Source organism: Aspergillus brunneoviolaceus (genome assembly GCF_003184695.1).
Source record: "Aspergillus brunneoviolaceus CBS 621.78 unplaced genomic scaffold BO95scaffold_52, whole genome shotgun sequence".
In the NCBI taxonomy this organism is placed as follows: domain Eukaryota; kingdom Fungi; phylum Ascomycota; class Eurotiomycetes; order Eurotiales; family Aspergillaceae; genus Aspergillus; species Aspergillus brunneoviolaceus.
In genome coordinates, this window is record NW_020290782.1 from 1 (window position 1) to 26941 (window position 26941).

Below are 26941 nucleotides of genomic sequence, written 5' to 3' on the forward strand. Positions count from 1 at the left end.
AAAAAAAAAAAAAAGAATGAAAGCAAGGAAGCGATAAAGAGGAAACCTACAAACACAGCCACCACCCCAACACCCACCCATCCCGTCCCAATAATCGGCATGATCCAATGCGCTTTCTTATCCGCGGACCAGCCATACCACACGAGCCCAATCGGTAGACACAGACTCAAGGGGATCATCAGCGCCAGCCGGAACTCGGGTTTCCTCTCGCCTTCCTTGGTCCGGACCGCCAGACGGCGCGAGATCGGGTCGGAGAGACGGCCCATGGCGATGAGGCCGACCATCGAGCCCAGCCCCAGTCCGATGTAGGTGAGCCCGATGATGCTGACAGAGAAGTGATATTGATCGCGGTAGACCTGCGACATGGTGGTGAAGAGAAGGTACATGAACCCGTAGATTACAGCGACGTAGATCGAAAGCAGGGAGACGATTGGCGAGAGGACCAGCAGCTTAAGAGGGCGGATGATTGACTTGGTGAATAGAGCCCTCGGGGTCAAGTTGGGGTGTAGTGTGGACTGTAGGTGGGGATTGCCGGCATCGCGTTGTAGGCGTTTGGCGCGGCGAACAAGAAGGATTGGGCCGTAGGTTTCGCGGAGGGTTGTAAAAGAGATAACGGTGATGACGCCGGCCTGCATTCCATGGGTAAGTCAGTGAATGTAGGCGAACTTAGGGGTGAACTGTATACCGCAATAGCAAGCACCCAAAAAACCCAGCGCCACGACACGTCTTGGGTAAGAAATCCACCGCATACCCTTAGAAAAACGGACGGCCAATACAGGTCCTGGCATCAGCATATGGTTCTTGAGTTGGGCGATATCGGACACCGGCGAGAAAAACATACGGACCAACCACCGGCCCAATGACAGGACCAACCGCCCAAATCGCGATTGCCAGCCCCCGACGGTCCGGGGAAATGCAATCAGCCAAGGTTCCAGCTCCAAGTGCCAAAGGCGCACTTCCAAACGACCCAGCGAGGAACCGGAATCCAATCAGTGATGACATCCCTGGTGCCACTGCACAGGCAATATTAAACACTGTGAAAAGAACGTTGCAGCCGTGATAGATCGGCAATCGACCGTAGAGCTCGGACAGGGGCGCCACCACCAAAGGTCCAAAGGCAAATCCAAGAAGGTAGACTGAGACCACAAAGGATGAGATGGGCTTGCTGGTCGAGTTGAATTCATCCATAACCTGTGCTACTCCAGGCGCGAACATGGCGGAACCCAGTGGGCTGAAATCGGTATTAGCATGCGAGACTCGACGTTTACACTGAGCAAAGATTTTAACAACTGACGTGAGGAAGTTAAAGATTGAGACGGTGCCAACAGTCATCATCTTCTTTTTCGCGCTCCAGTTCATGGGATTCGCCATATCATCGGGCCCATCCCAGTCCACAATGTTTGGGGACCGCATAGACACGGCGAGTGCTCTGTTCCTCGGATCAGCCATACTAACTGTACCCGCGCAGGAGTGAGCTTTTTCTATGACTGCTCAAATTGTGGAGGCCTTTGTAGTGAACCGCGAGGGGGGGGTTCCACTGATTCAACAGCAGTAACTTTAGGATGACGAGCCAGAAAACAGACAGGGGTATAAGACTTTGGTTCAGAACCAATCCGCAGTCAGGGCAACCAGAATCCGAGTAGCTCAAAGGAGCTACTCCAGGCCATGTTAAGTAACTCGAGGCATATCCTTCGCCTTTTTTGTGAGAGAACCCCTGCCGGTTCTGGATTGGAGCTTCACCAGTCCATAAGCACGAATCTACCTTACCAGTGGAGACCAACCAACCAAATGAAGAGTTCAGCATTCTCCGACCGGGTTACAAGCCCCGAAGCAATGCGTTTGATCTCACTATTCTCCCAGTGTCGGCTTTTGGAAGCATGAGAGTTTCCGCATCTGGTTTCGTATGCCGAGCCGAACCCATGGGGAAGGTGGGTCCCATCCGGCGGTGCCGACGGTGTGATTTCGCCACGTCCGAGCCTCCGATCATGTACCGCACTGTGTGTGTGTGTGTGTGCATTGCGTCCAAGTAGGTTACTTCTGCATGAAAACAATCCATGAAAGTCTCTCTTTCAGCACATTCCCCGTGTACTGTACTGCAATGAAGCCCTAGCAACCTGCCCACGTGGCTTGCGCCCGCCTAACCATGTGACTCTCAGGTTCTCCAAGTGCGTCCACCACGGCATCACTGGCGATCATAACCCTGATTACCGAGATTGTTGAACTTGTTCTCCTTATAATGGTACTCTGGACTTATCGATGTGTGGCTGGCGGATCGAAAATTACGCTACCTATCTACGGCACATTTCCCTGATACGGGTGCCTGGGGTCATTTGCAGGATATTGAAACATAAGACATCACTAGTGGATTAGGGCCGGCGAACTTTGCAAGTAATCAAGTAAATAGTTCTCTAGTTGTCGTTGCGAATCTGAATAGCGATTCTTCTTTCACCAAAAAGGATGCTGCTTGTTCTAGATACCAAGGTACTTCCGAGTCGTAGTCCCGGGTTCCATGGAATATGAGTGACCACATATGACTTGCAGAACGTGTTTACTCTGAGTGAGTCTGCACACCAATAGCTCCCTTGAACCTTCCTTGCGGATCATAGCGTCTTCGCAGTTCCCGTAATCTGGCAGCATGCGGACCCCAGATCTACACGCGTGTGTGAGCAGCTGTGACTGTCGGGGGCAGGTAAGCCATTGATGCAGCACATACCTTTGTCGTGTCATGATAGTCCTCAAGGCCATTTGGCAGCACGTAGACCTCCGCATCATCCCCAAGTACGCTGGGGGGGGCATGGATGGCGAGATCGCGAGCCAGCTTCTCCTGAGCGGGACTGGCATCCGCAGGGCATCCGGTGCCGAGGAGAAGGATATGCTTCGTACCACTGGGTCTCGGCCACGCAGAACCAGACAGACCGCCCACTATGTCACTCTAGATCGAAGAGAAGCCATGCACAATCAGATTGTGTCACAGTGCAGACCTGCTACGGTAGGGTAAAGGCTTACCGAGCTTAAGAGTTCGAAGATCAGATAGGTGCAATCACCTAGGGAGGGATCGATCTCTCGAATCTCTGCGAACCATCTGAAAGCCTTGATAACGATGTCCTTCGAGATGTCCTTGAGCAGCAATGGTTGCCAGAACTGCTTCATAGTTCCTTTAACAATCCCGGCTTTGTCTATAAAAGAGTTGCATATCAGTCATTATCACGGGCCAAGCCTGGGCGGTGCCCATCTCTCACCTTGCAGGTTTGCCACCCCGGCAAGAGTCGTAATCTTGGTCTGATCGATGGCGCCGGGGATATCCAACGCCCATCGGAAGTTGGCTCGGCCGGGCTCTTCCCCATTGGCGTCGAATGCATGGATGACCAGCATGTCCTCGTCCGTGCCAATCGACTCCAGCAGGCGTCCCTTCACCACGTACAGGAACATGGTGATCCTGGGACTAACCGGTCGGGAAAGGAAGTTCTCGATGCCCTCCGCGACTTCTTCCAACCTTTCCCTGGGCACCAGAATGGGACCGGCCCAGATATCCTGGGGGTAGGGGAAAGCCCGGAGCTTGACCTGGACCAGGGCTACAATCAGATATGGAGATTAGTACAGACTATCACCCGAGCGGGGGCCCAAGGTACATGTACACATACCCCCAAAGCCGCCACCGCCCCCGCGCAGTGCCCAGAGTAACTCCGGCTCCGTCGACGCCCACACCACAGATCCGTCATACTTGACAACCTTGGCGTCCAGCATGTTACCCGGGTCAGAGATGCAGCCAAACTCGCTGGAAACCCACGAGTAGCCCCCATTGATGATGGTTCCGGCGACGCCGACACAAGGGGTCCGGGCGCCCACGACTGTCCGTTATACCGAGGAGCATATCAGCATCCTTCATGTCTGTGTGGTTATATCCATATGGATACTGAACAAGAACTCGAACAGAATCACATACCGCCATACTCCGGCGCCGCGGCAGCGAGCTTTCGATAGACGTCCGACCATGTCTGTCCAGCGCCAACAGTCACCACCTCTCCCTGGGCGTCGAAGTGGAAGTCGTCGAAGCCCGACGTATTTACCACGACATCGCTGGCTGAGGCGGAACTGTACCCTTGGCCGTAGATGGCAAAGTCCAACGTGCTTCTGTACAGGTAGGCAAGCACCCTGCTGAGCGACTCGGTGGAGGTGGGTCGGAGTGCCAGGCGGGGCCTTGCGTCCTTTTGTGCAGCCCAGGTCTGGACGCTGGCCTCGTAACTAGAGGAATCCGGGGTGACAATCTCGTCTTCCTGCAGCAAGGAACGCAGGATAGCGAATGGATCTGCTTCTTGGTTTGACGAACGCATAGTCACTAGTTCTTACCAACGAAAAGGAGGAAAGGGGTGAGGGGGGGGTGGAAGGTGGACAGGCAGGAAGAGACTTGCCAATGGGTCCAGGTCAAACACGGTGCTTGCGAGTATGACAAGATCTACAGTTTTGGAAGCTAGCTGATCTGCCTTCTCATATAACTTGGCTTTAGACTGACCAGGGAGCCTGCTGCAAGTTTATTTCGTGCAGATGACCGCAGACGAACACCGCTCGATTGGCCACATGCAGGTTTGCCATTGAGGATCGACATCTTGGCCATTGAACGTCGGCTTCTAGTGCCCTTGTTCGAAAACATCTTATGGGCTAGAAGCCATGTGAAGATGTTGTTGGGTGGTGATGGTGGGTTACTTCCCCGAACGATCCGGCTGGCTGCCCTTTTTAGTTCGGATGTCCGAAGAAATCCCTCATCGGCTTTTGGAAACCCGAAGATACCTTCTGTGCAAGGGCAATGCCGGTCCGCATTTCCCAACCAAAAAAAAAAAAAAAAAGAAAAAACCCCTGGCCTATATCTCGGGTATATATGTGTTAGGCCCGACTACTAAGCTAGCGAAAATGGCTAATGGTGGATTACATTCGCTTCTCAACCATTAACTCCCGTCACCATCTCTGCACATCATACCATGCTGAACGCCCTTATCACAGGAAGCTCTCGCGGGCTTGGCCTCGAATTGGTCAAACAATTAGCTGTGCATCACGACTTGAAAGGTGGAATAGTCGTGGCAACTGCCCGCACATGTAGCCCGCAGCTGAAGGAAGTCATCTCCACGAGTAATGGCGCCGTTGTTTTCGTCGCACTCGACGTAGCGGACGCGGGGGCCATCGCAAACTCGGCCGAGGAAGTGAGATCGGCCCTTGGAGGACGCAGTCTGGATGTCCTAATCAACTGTGCAGGTGTCCACAGTGAAACCCATGGCAAGGTGACTCTTATGTATGCAATACCCACCCTTGGCCTATGACTGTCAGCTCCGGCGGAGAGATTAACAGTGCTCAGGTCGGACCTCGACTGGCAATTGTCGGTCAACGTGACCGGCACGCATAATGTCCTCCGACAGTGTGTGCCTCTCATGCAGTCGAGCAATGTTAAGAAGGTGGTGAGCGTGTAAGTGGATGAACTGACCGTCGCGTGCTGAGTCTTTCTTGTTTGGCGAATGCTAACACTACAAGTATAGCTCCAGCGCATACGGCTCCATCAGCCATGCTCGAGATGTAGCCTATGCACCGTGTCCAGCCTATAAGATCAGCAAAGCCGCGTTGAACGCGTTGACTGTACAATATGCTCTCTCATATGAGGATGACGGTTTTGTATTCTTCGCAGTCAATCCTGGTGTAGGTTGCCTTTGTCACCAACCGAACAAGGTTGAGTTCATACTCACTAATAGCTTACAGTGGCTGAAAAGCGATATGGGCGGGCAGGACGCTGATCTCACTGTGCCTCAGGGCGCAAAGGCAGTATTAGAGATGGCTTTTGCAGCCGATAGCCGGGATAATGGGACGTTTAAGAACATCGATGTTCCTGGATGGGACAAATATAATGGACAAATTCTGGCGTGGTGAATAGGCATTGGCAATGATTTGGGATTGGGTGTTGAAGCTATTAGAGAATGTACCTTGGACCCGGCCAAGCCCTTGGATCTAGACTGCGTTGTAAGGGATTGTTGACCTACGTTGGGAGGTTCATAAGCATTATAAATACAAGCATAGCGCAATTTAGACAAGCCAAATGACAAATGGCCTGAGAGACCCGTCAAATCGGATGCCCAGCAGCATGTTTAGTAGAACCACAGATCTTATGAGCAGCGGGTGGTAAGTTTACTACGGAAGAAAGGGCTCAGGCAACACGGCAGCGAGGCAGCAAGGCAACAAGGCAACAAGGAATGCCTAAATCTACCTGAGGGCGGCGAAGGTCAACTGACGGCAAGGAAGCGGCAGAATCTTGTCGATTTTCCTGTCCCCGCCTCCCTTGCAGTTGAAGCTCGAACCTTTCTTTCTCACCAGCCTGCCTATCAAATGAAAATATCATATGAAGTACCATTTGAAATAGGCGCCAAATAGCGTGTATGCAAAGATGACAAATGGCATCGCCTCTGTGATGGACGTTCTTCCTGCCGTAGGTCATACCAGTTCAAGCCAGTCGGCTTTGATGCGACGTTAGTAGTCATCCCAGGCTAATCCACCGTAAACAGTGTGACCTATGCCATGCCAGAAAGGTTTCTACCGCGCCGGAGCTGAACGTGTCTCTCTTGGTATAGCTGACTTCTACCCTATCAACTAGGTCAAGTGTAATCGGCAAGCGCCATGCGCCAACTGCGCAGACGCCGGTGCGGTGTGTAGACGCCAGCGCGGTGGACGGACATCGAAGAAGAGAACCCTTCAGAGGTCTGCTGGCATTCAGCTCCTTCTCATCGGGAATACTCTTGCTCTGACGCCAATTCGCAGCTTTTTAAGTCCCCAGGAAACCATAGTCGACTTTGACAGACAGACGTCCAGAAGGTACGGGAACCACTAGCTAAATTCGATGACCACGTCTCTAAAGGAAAGTGCTTTCAGACAACGTCCAAATCCTGGCCGCACACTCACAGACTGTAGCCCTCCTAGACAGTCTGATTATCCAGATTCAACTTTAATAGCTAGGCCTCCCTCTCCTGATGCTGTCTCGACGACAAGTGACGAAGGGTCAAACTATCATGCAATCCAGGCAAAGAACATCATACAGATAGATCTTCAGAACCCTCGCTTTATCAGCCGCGAGCAACAGTCAATACTAAAGTCGGCTCTTCAGCTTGTGAGCACCATGGCCAGCCATCAGCCGCCCACAGCCCTGGAAGAAGGGAGTCATCTGCACGACCCCCCTGGTACTATTCCCAAAGTACCACCGCGTGAGCTCTTATTCATGCTTCTTCCTGGTATCGATGTCTGACCCCTCCCTCACATCGACCCACTGCTGATGGAGATCAGGCCCGCCGGAATCTGTGCGTATACAGTGGCCGGATCACATATCCGACAAGGCCTATGTAAGGATGGCTACGCCCCTACTACAAGACCGATGCCAGCTCGAAGCCAAGACGTTCCACCAGTACTGCATTTGCATCTACGTCAAAGCCATTTTTCATATATATCAGGTATCACGATCCATGGACGACCTTGTTCTCCGAAAGGAAATGTCGGAATCCAGGTCCAACTATGTGGCGGCAGCAATGCGCAGCATTGAGAACTTCAACATACTCAAACCCCCAGATCTCTTGACCATCCAATCAATGATGTCTAGTGTACGTTGTCTTCCAACTGAAAAGATGAACGACCCCCTTGGCTAAACCCTCCCCCCTCTAGGCACTGCTCATGCAGCACTTAGGGAAACCACACCAATGTTGGCTCTTTGTCTCATATGCCGCCCGACAAATCACTGCCCTCAACTATCACAAGATCCGTAGACTGCCAGCAACCTCCGAGGTGGAGCAAGAGATTCACAGTGTCGTCTACTGGTGCTATTATCTTGACCAGACCTTGAGTTCTCTGCTCTGTCGGTCCTCTTCGCTACCCGACCTCGAGGTCTCTCCTACCGACCTGATCACGTTAGCACCGTCGTCCCCGTACGATAGTCTTTTACGGATCATACTTGATCTTGCCCAAGTCCAGGGTAAGCTAAGGACAATCTCTTGTGGTAACAAAACCCACCCCACCGATCGAGCTCTAGAGACATGCCAGCTCCTCGAGGCCAAAATGCAGGCCATCCTTCCACGTTTGCAGGCGGTATGTCCTACACCACTTACGGCTGACACGAAACCGTTCATCTAAGCAAGGCTGTTATCTAGAATCGTGATTGTCATCCCAAAATGATCCAGTATGACTGGGTCGGCGTGGACTTTTGCTACTACGCCATATTCGTCGAGATCCACCGTACCCGGCTGAAAAGGGCATTCAGCCCAAAGGTTCATCAGGAATGCCTCATCTATGCGCGCAAGTCGCTCCGAGCTTTCCGCTTCCTTCAGCAACACCCCGCCGAGCTACCTGGGTTCGATGATCCCTATCCTTCGTTTTTGACATGGTGCGCGTCTTGTTCCCCCGTTCCGTCCTCCTCTGCAAACAGTTCAGACTAATCGAAGACCACCCCAGGACCCTATTCCTCTATCCCCTGAGCGCCTTCTTTGTCGTCTTTTGCAACATCATCGGCACTAAGGATCAGGACGATTCTGAGCTCATGGGCCGGATCATCCAACGTCTGGAGCCGTTCAAGCAGGATCGCCACCTAGGCAAGCTCCTGAACCTGCTGCAGTCGTTGGAGCGTCTCTGTGAGCCCCTTTTCCGGACAACTGGTGATGGCGGTGATTCTGGCTCTGAAGTTGTCGCGCCTGACGGCGATGCATCAGTGACATTTGCTGAGACCAGCGTCGACCATGCCGACAACACGGCTTCCCTTGGCGCTTTCCACCCCGTATTCTCCGGAGCTACTCTGGGGCCTATACCCGCCACCACCACGACCACCACCACCGACGTGGACCCCTCTGCTGACTGGCTGATGTGGCAGTTGTTCAATAGCCAGGTTCCACCGGGATGGCTGGACGAAGGTGTCGAGCCTTTCGATGGTGGCCCCATGTAAAGGATTGGCCAGACGAGGACAAAATATCCATCTTCAGGCCTTGTTCATGTGATGAGGCGGTAATCTATGTCTTTCGGACATGCGTCGTTGGCACAGAACGGAAGTGGAACAAACAGTCCGCAGCTGAGAAGGTCCTTGAGGGGATCAAGGGAAGACGTTTACCGACTCGGTCGGACTTCCGGCCCGGCTCGGATCTCCGAAACCCTTGCGATCGGCCGTCATTTTCTTCTCGATACAATGGAATCCTCATAGTGCGCATGCATTCATCAAGTCTTCCCACCGCTATTTCATCATTACCTGCCCGCCTCGAAACCTCCGCGCACACGTATGTTGAAAAGAACGCTCACCTTCCTCCGCATCAAACATCACGACGTCCTAAATCTTCGAGACACACAAGCATAGCATCACTTTCACATCATACTATTAGAGACTTATCAAATCTCAAGGAGCGAAAATCACACACGACCCAGGGTCACTTCAATCCTAACGGTGGGAAAAATGCACCCGAGCAACAAGGACGCAGGATTTACTGTCCACGTGGACGCCCTCCCATGGCTGCCCCTTGCGCCGCGCGTCTTCATCAAGGTGGTCAAACTGGTCCCCGAGACGGGCGAGTACACGATCATGGTCCGCGCCGAGCCGGGCGGCCTCCTCCCGCGCCACCGCCACGTCGACAGCGCTGAGATCTACGTCCTCCGGGGCAGCGGCGCCCATCCGCAGACGGGGGCCTTTGTCGCCGGCGACTATGTGTCCGAAAGTACGGGCGCGGTGCACGATACGCTGCCCTTCGACTGCGAGACCGAGCTCCTGATGGTCAGTCGCGGGCCCTCGGTGTTCCTGGGGGATAACGGGGAGGATTTGTACGTCATGGACGTGGAGATGCTGCAGGGGATGATGGCGGCGGCGGCGGCGGATAGGGCTTAGTGTGGTTGTATGGGCTCCTGTCCTAAGATATCGTGGGAGTTGGGAGGTCTTGAAGGGCTTTCGTTTTTCGGTGGACATGGAGGAAGGTGGTTGTCGCGGAGAGATGCTTCTTGGCGTTGATACGGCGTCAAGCATACCTGATACAGCACAGTTGGGACTATGAAAAGCTCTATTCCAGACTATCTAACATGCTTTGTCGTAGGCAAGTTGCATTTTATGAGCACAATTGTGCGTCACTAACAGCGAAAATGTTATGTCGTAACCAGTTTGGCTTGCCCGGTGGCTAGACAAAACAGGATCGGTCCTGAAGGAAGGCGTCAAATAAAAATTCATCCTCAATGAACCCTGCATTGTTGTTGGACTGAGCCACCAAATAGGATTAGCTGTGGCCGATGGGAAGAAGGGGCTGTTTTCATACCAATGAGTCCAGACCAATCGAAGTGTCGTGAAGCATTGCTAGTGGAGACTGCTCTTGTGAGCTAGACTCTGGTTCACTGCAACACCTCAATTAGCCAAACAGGTGAACCCAGCAGGGATGCTACGACATGAAGTCTTACACGGGCTGGATAGGGGAGTCGCACGCGAGTAAAGATGCCCGCGCGGTGTGTAGGAAAGTGCAGACTTGGATTGCTCGACTGGCAGCTTGTTCGTCATTAATGACCCTCGTCTCCGGGGCTATTCTGGTTTTGACGAGACCGATGATCATGCTGAGGAGATAGTACTCGTTCAGTCCATGTAGTGTTCTACTTATCCTCGTTTCCAAGATCGCCAGGACCTGCTCAACTGCTCTAAGGAGGTGTTCTGCTACTCCCAAGGAAGTGGTCATTGAGATGGCTTCTTCTCGGAGTGAAATGTCAACATAGTGTTTCTTCTCTCCCATCCGCCTATTTTCTTTTTCATTTTCTCTTCGGATCAAAGCACGGTACTTTCACTCACCGCAAGGACTATGAGAAAGAAAAATCTCATGGCAAATGTTCAAGGCGGCCACCATCAGCCCAGTTTGACAAGCGTGCTTCGGGAGAATTTCGTCGTCGTCGAGTCTTCGGTAGCATTCCAACACTGTCGTGCTAGCATCCAAACGAGCTCTGCGACATATGGTTGACTGGAACGAGTGCGGGGACTGGCAGATGAACCTGGTATACAATAAAAGCAAATACTGACAGAGCTGAATCTTTAGCAGAGTGCTCAAGTACATCGCCAGTTTTTGCTGGCGGGGATCTGCTGCGCGACTATCCCAGTCTGGGATATTTTGAAGCGCTTTGTGCAAAGCCTCCCCCAGTTCTTGCACTTGCTCAAACTGCATCATTCCATCGCAGCCGTTGACATATGCGCATATGGCAAGTCTGGCCGGCAAGGATTGTAGCAGAGTGACCTGAAACGAGGTATCAGCCATTTTCCCCGGAGGTACGGCAACCTCCGTACAGTCAAGAGACTCGCAGAGCTTGTCATCATTAATGTGCAGGGGACAGGCTATATAAAAGTCATCAGGTCGCAGAGTGGGCGGCATGCCTCGTTCTAGAGCGGCTTGGACATCCAACTCTACGATGGTCATCCATAGCCTCCGACGAATCTCCTGATCGTAGGAGGAGATTCGAGCTGCTGGGCTGATCTCCCGGTGGTATCCCGCCGCCATGGCCAGCCGCATCAGTTCGCCGCTGCCGGTCCAGAATGAGCTGCTTTGTATGTAGTTCGCGCGCTTGGCAATAAGCACCAAGCATCGACCTGCAATTGCTTCGCGAGATTGTGACACAACATTGTTGGTGGAAGTCAGCCATGATTCAGCGGCGTCGATCCAATTGACTATTTGCATGTAGATTGATGCTTTGGTTTCGTTTTCGAGGTAGGTTTCGGAATGCAGGCTGGCCCCAGTTGCAAGGACCAAAAGCAGCTGGGCGAGAAAGAAAGGAGCTGTTGACGTGGAACCGCTCCAATGACAATGATACTCGACCATGAAAGCCGACCGGTCCAACACGCGATATGTGGTTTCGAAACGATCAAGATAGGTCTGGACTAGCGCATCCGACACCGACTTGCTTGGTATCACAGCCTTGAGAACCGTTGTGCCCACCGGGACACTGATGTGCTTGCCAAAGGTCGTGCTTTCATGGTTTGGTGGAAAGACTCCGTCTCTCGCCACATTTATCGCAGGGTACTGAGCTTTCACACCGGCAATGTATGATCGAAGTGCGGGAAACTATGCCTTTTTGTGTTATATTGCCCAGATCCTATCTACTTGGAAAGGAGATATTGGATATTCACCTGCTGATAGAAGTTCATGTGATAGCTATACCCGTAGAACTGAACAAGGCCGCCTCTGCGTCGGAAATGAGTTATGTCGTGAATTCCAGCAAGTGCAGGCTGAAATTGCCTCTGTAGATTATTCTCTGACGACAAAACTCTAGGCGCTGGTGCAGCCTCTCGATTGTTAGGTCGGGCAGGGCTGGTCGCTCCATCTTTCTGATGAGTCGTCGAAACCCCGCGATACGTGCACTCCTCGGCAATTCCGGCCCTCACACACCGGCTGCAGGATGGGAATTCCTTGCCACACTTGACTTTCCGCTGATAGCACTGGATGCAAGCCAGTGGAGGTCGTCTTCTTTTCGTACCCGGTTTCAGTGTCCGCTTCATTCTTCTTTGAGACTGATCCCTTGTTTTGGGGTGAGGAAGCTTGCTGAGTACGGTTGTTCGGACAATTGCGGGGATTGCCTACTGCGGGGCAGGGAACCATGCCTATGATATATCGCGGTTACCACCGGGCTCGGCAATTTATGCGTAAAGTCCGCATCCCGCATTTCAGTCATGCTTTGGTACCGAGGTGCTGGGAATGTGACTCTCATGATAGTACAATCTTGATGATGGGTCTTGCTTCACGGTTCAGATTGTGAAGTTCCAGCTCCTCCCGGAAAGCAAATCCTAGGCAATTATGGTTTCGCCTTGATAGTTAATGCTACCCCACGCTATTCTGAACAGATGTTCTTGGCTTTGTTGTATTGGAGAAAGGGTCTGGGCCCCCATAGAGCGAGCATAATTCAGTCATAATGTTGTCTCATGCGGAATAGAACTCCGTGTTGTGTTCATAGTCGAAGCGGCGCCAAAGCAGTTGTGCGGAGGATATAAACCTTCCTGCATTCTGTGCAAAGACCTTCGTCCAGTCTTACATCCAGACTGGTGATTTTGACTAAGAGTCTCGAGCTGAATAAAGTCAAGGTTATCTGCCCAAAAGCGTGAAGCCTGTTTGCTCGGGGAGTCTTCATTTGAAGGCCGCACAGGTAATAACGAAAGAGCCATGTTGAGGCTCGAAGAAAATGGTATTCCTGATGCATTTTCCTATTACGTGACAAGTTTGAGACTGGCCCTCTAATTCACCTCGGAGTATTAGGCCCACGCATTGTGCTTCTTGTGACCACCCCAATCGGCGGCTCCTTTGAATATATTCGGGGCGCAGTAGGATATGATCCCAAACTATACTCACCCATCGAATGGTCCAGCCACCAGAATAGCAGCCTGCCAAACCTGAAATCCCGTCTCCGGTTTGTGACCCATTACGCCATGTGCGTGATTGAAACTTCGGTCTGGGAAAATACCGACATGACTCTGCTCGAGAAGTTCCGATACGCAAAGTTTTGGGAGCATCCTGGAGACGCGACTATGAGTGTCCCCTCTCACAGCAGTGCAAGCAGAAGCAGCGTGAAGGGCGTGGATGCCCATGCAGGTTGGACTGGTTCGAGGATGAAATTTGCCGCATTGAAAGCGGTGATGTGATCGGGCGCACCCGCATGACCGATACAGAGATCGTCCAGAGTACATCTTCCGACTCAATTCAGTTGTGATGACTTATTGCTAACCTGGGATACTTAGTCTACAACGACATGCGCCGAGGTTGGGCATGTATGCCTATTTTCTGGAACTGTCATGATCTTGCGATTCGCCTGGCCTATCTTGTTGCTGTACCCTCTAGTCATGCACTGATCTTTCTCCGTACTTTGATGAGCTGGCTCTGGCAGGCCCTTGTGAGATAGTACTATACTTGGACGGCTAGAGCAGAGAGAATGTGCATGGCGGGGGGGTTGGCAGGATTCCTGGGGGGTGTCATTTCAGCCCCATTCCTTGCCGCCGCCGGTACGGGTTGTTTCCTTGTTGGTTGGTCGACAGGGGTCTCTGGCACAGTCGCAGCTGGATCCAGAAGCAGGCTGAAGTTGAAACTTATGCTCAACCTGGAGAAGATATTCCCATAGCTCAAGGAGCTTCATCGGCAAGCATACTGCTGACCCCACGCTTGTCATATACTGAGGTTCCAGGTCATGTTGAATTTCATTCTTAACCGTTAATGGCAAAATGTGTTTAGAGCTTCAAATTTACTGGCTGAAATCCAACTGGTAGAAGAGTCAAATTCACCTCGTCTAGCAAAGGTTGTATTCGACCCTGCCCAGCAACTTGCCCCCGGCAAACCAAGCATCCATCGCTTCAGCCATCGCCTCCACATAAGCCCTCGGAGAATCATTCGACATCGCCTTGACCAGAAGCTCCTGCGACATCTCATTCGTGACATCCGCCCGGCAGGAGTCGACCACTTTCGCCTGGTAACTGCGCACCGCCTGGTTCAGATCCCCTGGATGCGCAAGAATCGCCTCACAGAGGTCCACCGCGTCCAGCATCGCCAGATTTGCCCCCTCGCCCGCAAACCAGGACATAACATGTAGAGCGTCACCGATCAGCGTCAATCCCTGACGATGCGGATACCGCAGTCCCGAGGGCATGCGATACTGCGCACGGGGCGTCATATTCGCGTCCACATTCCGAACAACAGCCTGGAGACGAGGATCCCAAGTCGCAAAGAATTTCTCAATCAAGAACTCGGTCATTTTCTTGTGATCTTCCCAGTCGAAGGAGAGGTCACTCCATGCCCATTTCTCCTCCACCCGGAGACAAGGGTAGACGCGCACGCTACCGTCCCCGTTGCGCTGGATGAAGATCCCGCTTCCCTCGGAAAGGCAGAAGAAGGTGCCCCGGCCCACAAATTCACTGAGCTCGGGGAATCGTTCATCGATGTTGGATATGCGGCAGTCAATGACTGTCAAACCGGTGTACTCGGGCCTCCAGCCGGTCAGCATCGGTCGGACCTTGGACCACGTACCGTCTGCTCCGACGACCAAATCGGTGAACACGGGGTCCTCTCGGCCTTGGTACAAGAGCTTGACGCGACCATCAGCCAGGGGCACAATCTCTGAGACGGAGTGGTCCCAGCGGATGTTGTCGGGGTCCAGGGATTCGATCAGGATCTTGCGCAGCAATGACCGGTCAATTTCCGGGCGGCCCTCTGCGTTTGCGGATGCCTGGTGGTAGAGCCAAATTGCTGCGGTCTTGTCTCCGAAGCGATAGTCTTGGTCGTGGTAGCGGGCGTGCTTCTGGAATTGATCCCAGAGGCCCGCTTCCCGTAGGGCCCGTTGCCCGGATTCCGGGTGAAGGTCGAGGGATCCACCCTGAAATCGCGAGCTGGAAGAGGTCTCGCGCTCGAAGATGGTGAAGGGGATTCCATGCTTTTGCAGCAGGGCTGCGAGAGTGAGGCCTGACGGACCCGCGCCGATAATAGCGATGTGCTGTGGCATTATGCTGTTGAGGAAGTGTGATTATTTGTTGAGCGAGACAAAGCTTTGGAGAAGAAATAAGTATTTCTGTTTGTGTTGAACGTCCAGATAACTGCACACAGTATATTCATATTTATAGACGTCGAGAAGCCAGCGGTCTGCGAAGCTCTATACAAGTAAAGCCTCACCCAGAGCTCGGTCTATTCCTAGGCCGACGAAATGTCCGAGGCCGGCTCGGCAAACTCGGACACCCCCTGTACCCAGCCAAATTGAGCTGTTTGTCAAGAAATGTAGCAGCTGGTCTGATCCATAGAACGAAGATTGACCAGACAAATCAACTATCATGAGGCTCTGAACATCTGTAATTCGAGCTGCCTGTACTTTCTTGGTCTCTAAAATGATGCAGTAACTTCAAGATAGATAACCACACCCTATTCCCTCAACTGTAAACAAGGTTTTCATCCTAGCATCTTGGTGTCAGTCTCTCTGATGAAGTATGCGTCAGGACACGGTGAAACATATTCTGCTACGTAAAAGGTATCTTTCCCACCACATGGCCATCTCTCACCTCACCCTACGTCAGATCCATTCACTCAGGCTTATGTAAGATCTCGTCCTCTTCCTCCCAACCAAGCAAATATCTTGAACTCCCTTCCCCCACCAATCCTTCTTTCAAGACTGATGTCCAGAATATCCATCGTCGCAACAATGCTCACCTCGAAGCCCACGATCATTCTAGTTCAAGGCTCCTTCCAGACCCCGCTCGTTTATGAGCAACTCAGAACCGGCCTTCACAACGCGGGATATCCCGTCGTCCACCCCAGACTCCCCAGCATCTGCACCGACATGAACGACAGTGAGTTTCTTTCTTGTACACTAAAAGACGATGTAGACGCTGTCACCACAGCCCTTAAACACCTCGTCGAAGAAGAGAAGAAATCAGTGGTGGTTGTGATGCACTCCTACGGTGGCATCGTGGGCACCGAAGCAATCCCCAAGCACCTCACCCACGCGGCGCGGCGCGCCCGGGGACATCAAGGGGGAGTCCTCCACCTCTTCTACTTTGCTGCCTTTATCCTGCCCGAAGGTAAATCCGTACTCGAGGCCTTCGGAGAGTCTCCGATCAATGACGTGCAGGTATGCACACCCAAAACTCCGGGTCCTTTCCACTTACCTGGAAGGCAACCAGTCTCCTTTTCCCTGTTTTTCGATCATGTGCATCATTTCTCGCTGACCCGGAGTCCATACAATTTACAGCCAGATGGCAGATCCCGATTGAAGAACGGCGCCCAGACAGTGTACGGCGACCTCCCGACTGCGGAGGCGGCGTTATGGGAATCGCGCCTCGTACCCCAGTCGTACGCGGTGCAGACCACGTGCACGACCCGGGCGGCGTACGAGTACCTGCCTTCGACCTACCTGGTGTGCGAGGGGGATCAAGCAGTCCCGCCGAGTTTTCAGGAGGGGTTTGCGGGGCTGGCCCGCGCGGAAGTGGATCGGTGCACCGCTGGCCACTCGCCGATGCTGAGCCAGCCGGCTATGTTGGTGGGGAAAATTGCTGCGGTGGTGGATCAGGCGGGCGCGGCGGCGGCGGGGTTGAGCTTGTAGGCGCTAGACTTAAAATGTGTGCAGATCGGCGGGTGCTTGCGCCTGTCAGAGTTGTAGTATCATTGGTTCATGGCGAGAGTTTGTGAGTGTGAGTGTGAGGACTAAGGCTCGGGTTTCGCCGAGGGTGGGATTTGTAAGCGCCACCGTGATAGTACGAGGATGACTCTCGGGTCTACGATTCTAATCTTGTATATATATCGAGTAGGAACTCAGAGTGAGACAATTTAGGTCTAATTTCATTTCTCCTCAGATATAGGGATTTTGTAAATGGCTTTTCCGGCATTGTATAACCATGCCCGATTGTGCCGCACACATTCTCTTAGGAAAGACAAGTTAAATGAGACTCGGCTCCATAACATCCTGCCAGTTGAAGAGCGAGTGGTAAGATATCACAATCAGGGTGAGATGAACTGCGCAAGGGGACCTTGTTTGTTGTTATCAAGGAGCACTAGGGATCAATATACTAACGGGTTCTTTGATGTCTATCGAATCCCAAAACAATAGAACTTCTCCATAGCTGCAGAAAGAGTCTACAGGGGGGGGAAGGGGGGTAGTCTGAGAAAAGATGGTAGAGCTAGAAGCCAGAGTGATGAAAAGCCGAGGAAGAGGCTCAGGCTGGGATCATCCAGGTACATTCACTATGTGATAGTCGCAGTACATTGAATGAACAGTCTCAACGCGTCAGTCACTCCAATGGCATCAACTCTTACTGACTCCATTCACTATCCTCTTACAGAATCTTTTTCTGCCACTGCAACCTCATGAGGGAGGCTTTGAATTTTCCACTCAACGCGAGCTTTGACCCTCCTACTTCCATCTTACTGCACACCTTCAAGTCCTTGACCGAGCCTGGTCGGAAATCTGAGCCACCATTCTTCATGATACTCGTGTTACCTCCTTCTATCTTTAGTCACTATGGGACAGGATACCAGCAACTCTGACGACGCGGCTTCGCACGCGCTTCTCCTCAGCAACTCGCTCTTTTCACAGGCCAAAATGGGGAAATACACTGATTTCGCCCTCGAATGTGACGGTACCACCTTTCCTGTGCACAAGGCGGTCGTGTGCTCTCAGGTCGAAGCTTTCGCCGCTGCCTGCGAGGGACGATTCCAGGTACGGATATATGATTTGAAATCAAACGACCCTGGCAGCTGAAGCTGACTGTGTGAAGGAGGCATGCACAGGTGTCTATCGCATCGACGGGTTCCAGGCATCGACTGTGGGCTATATGGTGGAATACCTGTATACCGGGGATTATACCCCTGAGTACGAGCGCACGCGCGATACCACCGGTCCAGTCCACGCATTTATACCAAGGTTTCTAGGATGCAAGCTAACCAGTGATGGTTGCCAGAAGAGTCTGCCCCCAAAGCCGAAACCACTTCACGCCCCAGCCGTTCGACTCCGATTCTCTCTGAGGTCCTGATTACCCATATCCAGGTCGCCGAAATTGCGGAATATTATCAGGTGTCGAAGTTGAAGGCTCTCGTTGAGAAGAAGGTCGACAAAACACTCCAGACGCCATGGTCTCCTAAAGGCTTCGCGACAGCCGTAGACCTGGCTCACAGGGTCCCGAATGCTGAGAGCATACGTGACAAGATAGCGGGTGTCTTGGTGCAACATCTCGACGACTTCCTTTCCGATGAAGCGGCAGAGAGCCCGTTTACCGGCGATGTGTCTGTTCGCGTGTTGCGTCTGATGCGCGAGGCGAGCAAGGCTTCTGCCAGGTCCATTCAAGCGCTGCACAGCGAGTGCAACAGCCTCAAAGAGCAGCTTGCCCGTGAGCGCCAGAAGCAAGTGCAGCCTTCACAATATGCGACGATGTCCGGGAATATGCCGATATTTGATACACCTCTCCTCACACCCGGTCGCACTAATCATTAACGGCGTCTCGATTGAGCCATGGTACCGGGCTTGCAAACAGTCCGGCGCCAAAGCACATATCAGCTTCTTTGGCTGATGCTAGACAGAAGCCTCGGTCGCGTTAGTGCTCGTTGTGAATCTTGCTAACAGACTCTCTGTTTCGATCCCGCGGATTTCTTGCTAGTGTGGTGGTCCACGTGTGTACACTCGAGGCCCCTGTGGAGATGAATCGGTCTGGGGAATGATCTATCGGGGAGATCGTCGCGTCGAGAGAAAGTGTCCTGATATCATAGCTTTTACTTTCCTTGCTTGAGTTAATTTGTGCACGATTAATCCTAGCTTGCAAGAATATGTAGGCATGCGTAGGCCTACTCACCCAAAGTCCGACAGTGAATACCTGAAGGAGACCAACCATGCAAGTGGCCAATTCAGCTGGCCTTGAACATCCTTGTAGAAGAAAATCCTGTATCAGCAAAAGAAAACACGCTTGATTGTTCACTTTATTCATAGTTACTCCAGAATTCTACAGTTCAGGTCTTAATCCCAGTAGCTCAAGTCCCTGCTATGCTATCTCGGACGAGAACAGTGTTAGGATTTGGTCACAAGGCAGCTTGTGCATCCACTTCGCCATAGACAGGTGAATCCTTGCACTCCAGAATACACATATTTAGAAGCCAATTTCCCAGTATTATTCACAGCTACTACACAAACATCTGGCATCATATGTTGTCTCGCTGTCATTGATGATGCGCTAGTTCGATGGAACTGCGCCAACGACTTCAGGAATTCCGGATACCACGTAGCCCGCACGCAGCAATATCCCTCAGTCCGTGGGTGGCAATGGGGCACTGTCTGTACCCGGCCCCGATCTGACAGGTTGGGCGAGTAGCCTGATTGGGTATGCCAGGGAATCAATAATTTGACCCCACAGTGCTCCGACCAACAACTTGAACGAGCAGGTCAGTTAATGTTGCGGTAAAGCATCCCCAAAACCTTCGTATGCAATGACCTATCCAATATCGACGAAGGCGCAAATACCTTCACCGTCGTCGACAAATGAAGTGCCCATTTCAATCAGACCTCATCTCTCACGAGGTAGGCGTAATGCTCCAAGCTCTCCCCAATCATGCGAGCAATGGGCCAGGGGCTATTACAGGCGATGAACATCTGCGCCCACAACTTCGGCACCGCAAACTTCAGAAAGCGGATTGTTTCCTGTGGGCGGCGGAGCTCGTCGTCCGCGATCTCGTAATCGTCGCCGGCTGTCTCATCGTGGGACTCGAGACCGTCCCGCACCACGCGAATGATCCATTGGATAATCTGTCGTTCGTAGTCTGCCAGCACATCTTAGCGCTGCCATATACGTAAAGAAGTCGACTTCCGGTTGAAAAGAGGGACCTACCGGTGAGGGGCATGCTGGCGCAGTTCTGCGCCACCACCTGCAGCCATTTACTGGTCAAAACCGCAAATTCCAGTCCACAGAAGACATGATACAAGCTCCACGAGAAGGACTGGCGCGTTGAAAAGTACGCGACGCCCATGTGAACAGAGATGCGGAGCGCGTGGATCGAGTGGAGCAAGGCGTGAGGCAGATGTGGGCTCCGCTCCGGCAGCGGACATTCGTGGAGCTTGGCCGCGACCGTCGGGGGGTCGCAGCTCTGCAGCTGGCGCCAGGGACCCAGGTTGCACTGCAGCCGGACGTGAGCCATGCCCAGCAACGCGGTGGAGGCGAAGGCCATGGACCCGTAGGTGTCATGCAGATCGTGGACGGTGTCTGGGGACGCCTTCCACGTGATCCGCCAGTTGTTGAGGGCCCGCTCGAGGCTGTCGGTTTCGGCGGCGGAGAGGGAGGGGCGGTCTACGTCCTGGGACAGGGAGTTTGCCAGATAGATTCGTTGGAGGAGCGCATGAATGAGAACATAGTTTGCCATCGGAGAAAGTGATGGGGCTGGAACTTGGGGCTGGGTGGTGGCCAGCTGTAAGCGGAGGCATTCCCTGAAAGAGATCGCGGGTGGCGCTGTGGTCCGAGCAGCGAGCCATGCCGATGGCGTCGCGGCTATCCATTCACGGCACGAGGATGGCAGAGGGAGATCGAGCTCGTGGCTCAATACCATTGGAGGCGTGTCGTATAGTATTGTTTGTTTCATCAACAGACAGTATGCGCTGAAAATGGTGCGTATGTCTTCCTCGATCGAGGCCCACTGCCGCCAGTTGTCCCCGGCCTTGGCGTGGTTGTGTTGTGGCATAGGAACGCTACGAAGAAGCGAGGCAATCCATCCTTGACACTCCAGAGACTCACGGATGAAATCACCGTCCTTTTGGGACAATGCGAACGTCGCCACCAGGACGAGTGCGCGCAGTCGGTCCATTGTACCACGCCCGGGTACACCGGCTTTTGCCGGGCTCGAGAGCGGCCCGCCGCGGGTTTGACGGTCAACAATAACCGACCTAGCTGCGTGGTACAAACGGCGAGCCATTTTTGTTTCGTATCGATAATGCGCGCCCATTGCTTGAAGCGCTAGAACAAACTCTGGGCTTCTTTCCGGGGAGGCGATGCTGAGCGTGGGTATGTGAACGAGGGGATGATGATTGCTATAACCGTCCACGTAGCCCTTCATATACCGCCCGAGAGCGGATCGGGATGGGAGCTTGAAGTCTCCAAGTGAGGTCTGAAACGGAGTCAGTGATTGGGTGATCGCAGCTCGTTGAGCTTCGCTGACCACCCAGGGATCAAGCGTGGGCTTCAGCTCTTGGAAGTCGTCTATCTCAAGTCAGTATCTTTGGTTCGTCCTGGAACAGACCTGGTGGGGGTTATGCACACCGTTATCAGTCGCACCATCGGGTACTCTTGGACGACTGTGATTTGGGGTCACGTCTGTCTGATCGGAGAGCATGGCGCTCACCGGGACGATAGGCTGGACCTCTTGATGGTCGACCCCCATGCCTGGGTTCATTGTGCTCCAGTCAAAGTCCGAACTCACCATATCCATGAACCTTGAAAAGTCCAACACCGGATCATCATAGTCTTTTAGAAGATCATTGAAGTACAGTGGGGCGTTTACCGGGAGAGATTGCTGGGATACGGGATCAGCAAACCCCGGATAGTTGGCAGGGATAGGAGGCTGCGCCTGTTCAGACGGCGCAGAATTCCTATCTTGTAGGGAAGGACCCGTCGTGCTTGACTCCGGAGCTATGTTGAGGGATTGCTCGCTTACTAGGTTTTCCAATCAGCCCAGCGCTGGGTTTTAGGGGAGGGGACTCACGTACATTCGACCGGCCAGTTACCGTCACGAATCCCATGGTTTAGTCGCTCATGCCTCCTCAGCAAATCCTTCCGTGTGAAAGCTCGGCCGCAGGGACAAGCAAAAGGCTTCTCTTTGGTATCTATTCCTAGGTTAGGTCGGCCGAAGGCATTCGTTGAATCTCTGGAGTGGGGGCAGTACGGGTTCTCCGATGACGCTGCAGATGCTCTAATCGTGCAAACGAACGCAGGCACAAATTACAAATTAGCGACCGTTCGGCACGTTTTGTTGCTCCCGAAGACATGGCTTGGCCGCTGCAGAGTCCGTTGCAATGTGGGGGCTGAGCTTTGGGGATCTCCAAATGATGGAGGATTGAGGGGGGGGAAGCTCGATCAGGTAGGGGGATAACTCATCCAATGATTGAGAGAAGACGCAGTTTCGGGAGGAGATTTGGGGTTCGCGGATTGCGGGTGATGAGATGAGGGGGAAGGGGGGTCCGTGGTTAAAGAATGCAGATTGGAGAAGGAGATTGTCAACTGGCAGTGTAGTTTGGGGATTCAGGATTGGGGATTCAGGATTGGGGATTTGGGGTTACCTCAGTTGGGGCTGTGGCTTGATTAGTCAGCGCCAGTGATGCATCGAATTTCACCACCATACTTTACACTAGATCAGGTAATCAGCATTTGTGAAGATGAAGTTTTACTTCCCCTGAGCATTAGGATAAAAATCACATCTTCTAGCCGTATAATGACGATGGGGGCACTGGAAGAAGGTAGTTATTGAATCCCGGGACCCTGTCCTGCCTGGAACCTGTAAGCCGGGACTCTGCGCCTCAGGCAGAGACCAGGCCCACTTGTTCACTTTTCCTTTTCCTTGCTCGATGTGCATTTGGTTCGGTGAAGCAAGTCAATCTGTTGCAATTCTAACTCTCAAAATTATATACGCATGAAGTACCTCCATCACAAAAGATCAATAATGTCTAGATACTAAGGTCATGGCGCCACGACGACATCGTGAATCTATTTCTTCTTGAAATATATATCCTCCACCCACATAAACACTTCAGGCCTGAGAACCCCAGACTCCACCTTGTTCTTGCGTGATTTGCAAAAAGCAGGGTCATACTATGAGCGGTTTCTTATAAATTCCAGTTTCTCAGGTTATCAATGTCAACTACTGTCGAAATATCTAGGTTGTGACATTTGTATTTGTCACATACAAGTAGTCCAAGCTAACATCTCAACAAGGCGAATCATCCTGTATATGTCAGGTTTCTGACCTCAGCGGAAGACATTCTCAAGTATACAACCCTGATTCATGAAGCCCAAGCCCTTCTTATGCCCCGACTCATACACACTGCGCACATCCGCAGAAGTGGCCGACGATGACACATTTGGCAAATTGGACGGCGCCGCCACCAGCGCCACCAATAGTATTCCTCATTGCGAACAACCACCTTTGACAGACGTTTATTGCCAAGAGGCGCTGCTTCAATAGATTCTTCGAATGTCAGTCGATGAGGTCAGCATGAAAATGGTTACCTTATTTTGTAAAAAAAATGCTGTTGATCATGACTTATTGATAGCTGGATCGGTGGGGTCAGCCGAAAGCTTGCGGGCGGGTCGAGCCCCAAATATTTACCCCAAACTCTTATCGGTTCTCAACTGGATTATATCACAGACTGGAGGAGCTTGGGAATCAATTTATAACTCTACATCAACTAACTCCGAGTCTGGAATTGACTGCATATACAGTTTTCATCTTCCGCTCACCACTAAGCACAAACAATGGCGTCGCTTCAACTACCACAGTCCGCCAACACCGTCGAAGTCTGCCTCATCGACTCGTAGGTTCCTTCCCCGATGACTGACTGTGTCCTGTTACCAAAAGCCCGGCTCACGCATCGAACAACATGTAGGGGTGCCCGTCTGGACTTCCCAGCGCAGGAATTCATGACCCCGGCAATTCGAGGCTACGACCGCATGGCCGTGCCATCATACTGCTTTCTCGTTACGCACCCATCGGGCCAGCGCATCTTGTTCGACCTCTCCATCCGGTCCGACTTCCAGAACCTGGCCCCGATCTTTGCCGAGCGCTGCACCAACACTGCCAGCAGTGACTGGAAGATATTCTCCCCGCACAACGTCTCAGATATCCTGGTCACGAACGGGGTGCCGCTCACTGAGATCAGCGCCATTATCTGGTCGCATTACCATTTCGACCACACCGGCGATCCGTCCTTGTTCCCCACGTCGACTGATCTGGTCGTGGGGCCGGGGTTCACCAGGAACTTTACACCGGGATGGCCCGAGCAACCTGGTTCTCCGGTGAAATCAGCAGATTGGGCAGGCCGCAGCCTGCGAGAAATCCAGTTTGACGAGCAGCAGCTGAAGATCGGTCGCTTTCCCGCCGTGGACTGGTTCGGCGATGGAAGCTTCTACCTTCTGCACACCCCAGGTCATACACCGGATCACATGGTTGGATTGGCTCGCGTGCAGTCGGACTCATTCGTTCTCATGGGTGCGGTAAGTGATTGCTCAGCTGCGTTTCCTCTAACCCCCATCCGGCAACACAGCCCTAAAGCCTGGCGAAGAACTTGAAGAGCCCAACAACCCACTGACGCAAATCCCACGAGGGACGCATAGGATTTCGCTCACCACCCCGGCGAGTTCCGACCCTCAAAGCACATTCCTATCCCAGAGACGATCCAACCATCTCCACTGCCTTCCCACCCCCGATTCGGGAGTGTCTGTCCCGGCCATCTCTTCCACTCCTTGGGCCGTCACCCAGGGGCGAATGACAGGGCGTTCTTCGAGCCCGCGGAAGAGTTCACCAATGACTTCGACCAGTGTCTCTGCACAATTGATGGCCTCACCGAATTTGACGCTGACGAGCGGGTCCTGGTGCTGACGGCCCACGACCACAGTCTCTTGCCTATCTTCACGGGCGCCGAGGATGGGGATGCCGGCTGGTGCTTCCCGCATCGGACACTCAATGGTTGGCGGGAGGCGGGGCTGGCCGAACGGGGAAGGTGGCGGTTTCTGAACGATTTCCGGGATGCCGTTGGGGAAGAGTGAGGGCCTGCAAAAGTGGGTAGAAAGTTGGAGATTCGGGAATTCGGAGAGTTGGGGGTGGGGCAGATAGAGTTCGGAGAATCAAGCTGTGAAGTCCTTCGCTTTTGATTCCTTCGCCTTTGTGGATCTAGATCGCTGTAACACTTTACGTAATGGGATGTTGATTCTGGGTTGTTTCGTTTACACTAGTCACAATATAATCTTCAATTCTCAAGCGCAGAGTCACGTAAGACTTATCCAGTCGGTTATCGAACTATGTGGAAGCCACTGCGTTGCATCTATACATCCGTTGTCAAGACTGAACGTGGTTGAGAATAAATGGTCCGTGGCCACCTGCATAGGCCACCCTTCCCACAGTGTTAGTACTTTGGAGTCTGTCGTCGCGTCGGGTATCGTCACTAAGTCTTGGTTCTGAACTGTACATGCGGAGTCTGGCATCGGCCAAAGCGGGTCATTCACGGAGATGTCAATTCCCGTGAGTGTCTGCGGAGACATTATCACGTCTTGACCGAGACTCTCCCTGGACCCATCCCCGTTGGATGTACTTGTCGCAGATAACTCCGTCGTTGTCTCAGTGGTAGACCGATGGTAATGAGGGTCACAATCTTCTGACTCTGTTGGTAATACTTGCAGCCGACTCAGGATCTCATGGATAAGAGGTTGCTCTTGTCCGCTGGGATGAAGCATCAACAAGTCCCGGGGACACGCTCCGCTTGTGTGTCGATATAACTTCTGGAGCCCATCGATCAGGCGCTGGCGATCGCTCTCGAGCATTTCCACGTATCTATTCATGTCAGCCACGGTCGTGTCGAATCCGCGCCCATGCAGTGCCTTCACTGCCTTACCCTTTAGGTATGACCCTGTCCTTGGCTCTTGTAGTCCTTTGAAACGTGCAGTTCGTACCGGAAGCCTTGCACCGGTGGCAAGGGTCTGCACCATCACACTGCATGGGGTCTTAGTGCACAGTAGCTCATTCTGTGGTGTCGTCGTACTGTACCTTTGCCTTTTTCGTTCTACAGCGATCGCAGGCCCTTGAAACCCTCCTTCTGATTCTGTTGTCGCGATGATCTTGTTCCGGGCTTGCGGAAATATTGCGGCAGGGATTTCCTTTTTCCATCGTTCTGTCGCATTAAGTAGTCTGGTGGGTTCCATCAACATGATGGGTAGAGAAAGATTATTCTGATCATATATATACACCTTGAACAGGTTCTGGAAAGTGTTCGAAGGGTTTGTAAACTAGGTGATTGATCATCATCGTCATCATTCAGGTTTAAAGTTTAAGGTGTACAGGGCGCGACAGCGCTAGGGTAGGGCGCAGTGTACCCTGAATCAGTGAATGCGATGCATTTCAGGGTACGGACCCAATTATCCCTGAGTCATAAAAACCCGGAGACTTTTCACCTCGAGGCACCTAGTTACGCCGAGTTTCATCCGAGCACATTCTCAGATTCTCTTCACCAGCAATGTTGCTTGGCGAGCACTCCCTCCAGACTGCCTTCTGCTATGCTGGCAGCCTCTATGATATTCCCTAAGACTGCATCCTGCCTCACTAACGACAATTGCAATTTTTTGAGAGGGAAGGGAATGACGAAATTCTGAAACTAAGCACTCATAGAATGAGTTGAATAAGGTTATTGTGGCTTTCTCTGCACGTGGTTCTAGACCCTGGACGAGCAAAAAGAAAATCCCCAAAAGCCA

At 52.5% G+C, this 26941-nt stretch overlaps 12 protein-coding genes across 12 annotated transcripts; 6 read left to right on the plus strand and 6 right to left on the minus strand.

Annotated features, from left to right (window-relative positions):
- Positions 1 to 47: 47 nt before the first annotated feature.
- BO95DRAFT_368189 (MFS general substrate transporter) lies at positions 48 to 1413 on the minus strand (the record flags this gene model as incomplete). Its single annotated transcript, XM_025582819.1, has 4 exons — positions 48 to 629; positions 686 to 752; positions 842 to 1231; positions 1295 to 1413. Coding segments are annotated over 4 exons (1158 nt in total), but the record flags the coding sequence as incomplete, so codon positions are not given.
- Positions 1414 to 2532: 1119 nt separating this feature from the next.
- Positions 2533 to 4411, minus strand: BO95DRAFT_501289 (FAD-binding oxidoreductase). The gene is made up of 6 exons (XM_025591003.1): positions 3944 to 4411; positions 3642 to 3848; positions 3240 to 3572; positions 3007 to 3176; positions 2714 to 2932; positions 2533 to 2650 (listed from the first exon to the last, which is right to left on the minus strand). Exons 1-6 carry the CDS (start codon positions 4329 to 4331, stop codon positions 2549 to 2551), a joined length of 1419 nt encoding a protein of 472 aa, XP_025440070.1. The 5' UTR covers positions 4332 to 4411; the 3' UTR covers positions 2533 to 2548.
- Positions 4412 to 4851: 440 nt separating this feature from the next.
- Positions 4852 to 5907, plus strand: BO95DRAFT_475059 (hydroxyacyl dehydrogenase; the record flags this gene model as incomplete). Its single annotated transcript, XM_025589825.1, has 4 exons — positions 4852 to 5281; positions 5345 to 5452; positions 5523 to 5679; positions 5740 to 5907. Exons 1-4 carry the CDS (start codon positions 4974 to 4976, stop codon positions 5905 to 5907), a joined length of 741 nt encoding a protein of 246 aa, XP_025440071.1. The 5' UTR covers positions 4852 to 4973.
- A 961-nt stretch (positions 5908 to 6868) lies between these two features.
- On the plus strand, positions 6869 to 8947 carry BO95DRAFT_368122 (fungal specific transcription factor domain-containing protein; the record flags this gene model as incomplete). The annotated part of the gene is made up of 5 exons (XM_025582814.1): positions 6869 to 7256; positions 7309 to 7619; positions 7681 to 8100; positions 8163 to 8395; positions 8464 to 8947. The coding sequence occupies 5 exons, from the start codon at positions 6869 to 6871 to the stop codon at positions 8945 to 8947; spliced, it is 1836 nt and encodes a 611-aa protein (XP_025440072.1).
- A 498-nt stretch (positions 8948 to 9445) lies between these two features.
- BO95DRAFT_368167 (uncharacterized protein) lies at positions 9446 to 9871 on the plus strand (the record flags this gene model as incomplete). The annotated part of the gene is made up of 1 exon (XM_025582816.1): positions 9446 to 9871. The coding sequence occupies one exon, from the start codon at positions 9446 to 9448 to the stop codon at positions 9869 to 9871; it is 426 nt and encodes a 141-aa protein (XP_025440073.1).
- Positions 9872 to 10048: 177 nt separating this feature from the next.
- BO95DRAFT_475062 (uncharacterized protein) lies at positions 10049 to 13260 on the minus strand (the record flags this gene model as incomplete). The annotated part of the gene is made up of 6 exons (XM_025589826.1): positions 10049 to 10232; positions 10290 to 10365; positions 10429 to 10708; positions 10808 to 12065; positions 12131 to 12542; positions 13238 to 13260. The coding sequence occupies 6 exons, from the start codon at positions 13258 to 13260 to the stop codon at positions 10155 to 10157; spliced, it is 2127 nt and encodes a 708-aa protein (XP_025440074.1). The 3' UTR covers positions 10049 to 10154.
- Positions 13261 to 14271: 1011 nt separating this feature from the next.
- Positions 14272 to 15563, minus strand: BO95DRAFT_501306 (FAD-dependent oxidoreductase; the record flags this gene model as incomplete). The annotated part of the gene is made up of 1 exon (XM_025591004.1): positions 14272 to 15563. The coding sequence occupies exon 1, from the start codon at positions 15475 to 15477 to the stop codon at positions 14272 to 14274; it is 1206 nt and encodes a 401-aa protein (XP_025440075.1). The 5' UTR covers positions 15478 to 15563.
- Positions 15564 to 15894: 331 nt separating this feature from the next.
- BO95DRAFT_418232 (alpha/beta hydrolase) lies at positions 15895 to 17064 on the plus strand (the record flags this gene model as incomplete). The annotated part of the gene is made up of 2 exons (XM_025584448.1): positions 15895 to 16593; positions 16714 to 17064. Exons 1-2 carry the CDS (start codon positions 16138 to 16140, stop codon positions 17062 to 17064), a joined length of 807 nt encoding a protein of 268 aa, XP_025440076.1. The 5' UTR covers positions 15895 to 16137.
- Positions 17065 to 17801: 737 nt separating this feature from the next.
- BO95DRAFT_483837 (BTB/POZ domain-containing protein) lies at positions 17802 to 18312 on the plus strand (the record flags this gene model as incomplete). The annotated part of the gene is made up of 2 exons (XM_025590313.1): positions 17802 to 18177; positions 18236 to 18312. Coding segments are annotated over exons 1-2 (273 nt in total), but the record flags the coding sequence as incomplete, so codon positions are not given.
- Positions 18313 to 19881: 1569 nt separating this feature from the next.
- Positions 19882 to 23917, minus strand: BO95DRAFT_475064 (uncharacterized protein; the record flags this gene model as incomplete). Its single annotated transcript, XM_025589827.1, has 10 exons — positions 19882 to 20261; positions 20330 to 20366; positions 20391 to 20438; positions 20463 to 20583; positions 20617 to 21090; positions 21130 to 21149; positions 21180 to 21205; positions 21227 to 21242; positions 21270 to 21642; positions 23895 to 23917. The coding sequence occupies 10 exons, from the start codon at positions 23915 to 23917 to the stop codon at positions 20002 to 20004; spliced, it is 1398 nt and encodes a 465-aa protein (XP_025440078.1). The 3' UTR covers positions 19882 to 20001.
- A 30-nt stretch (positions 23918 to 23947) lies between these two features.
- Positions 23948 to 25246, plus strand: BO95DRAFT_501318 (MBL fold metallo-hydrolase; the record flags this gene model as incomplete). The annotated part of the gene is made up of 3 exons (XM_025591005.1): positions 23948 to 24015; positions 24088 to 24694; positions 24815 to 25246. Coding segments are annotated over 3 exons (1107 nt in total), but the record flags the coding sequence as incomplete, so codon positions are not given.
- Positions 25247 to 25465: 219 nt separating this feature from the next.
- On the minus strand, positions 25466 to 26401 carry BO95DRAFT_433772 (uncharacterized protein; the record flags this gene model as incomplete). The annotated part of the gene is made up of 1 exon (XM_025585109.1): positions 25466 to 26401. One exon carries the CDS (start codon positions 26399 to 26401, stop codon positions 25466 to 25468), a length of 936 nt encoding a protein of 311 aa, XP_025440080.1.
- Positions 26402 to 26941: the final 540 nt, after the last annotated feature.

Coding starts and splice junctions, on each gene's coding strand:
- BO95DRAFT_501289 (XM_025591003.1), bottom strand. CDS start 4,331: ATGCGTTCGTCAAACCAAGAAGCAGATCCATTCGCTATCCTGCGTTCC. Junction 3,573..3,641: donor GGGCGGTGGCGGCTTTGGGG/GTATGTGTACAT, acceptor ATCTGATTGTAG/CCCTGGTCCAGGTCAAGCTC. Junction 3,177..3,239: donor CGGGGTGGCAAACCTGCAAG/GTGAGAGATGGG, acceptor ACTCTTTTATAG/ACAAAGCCGGGATTGTTAAA.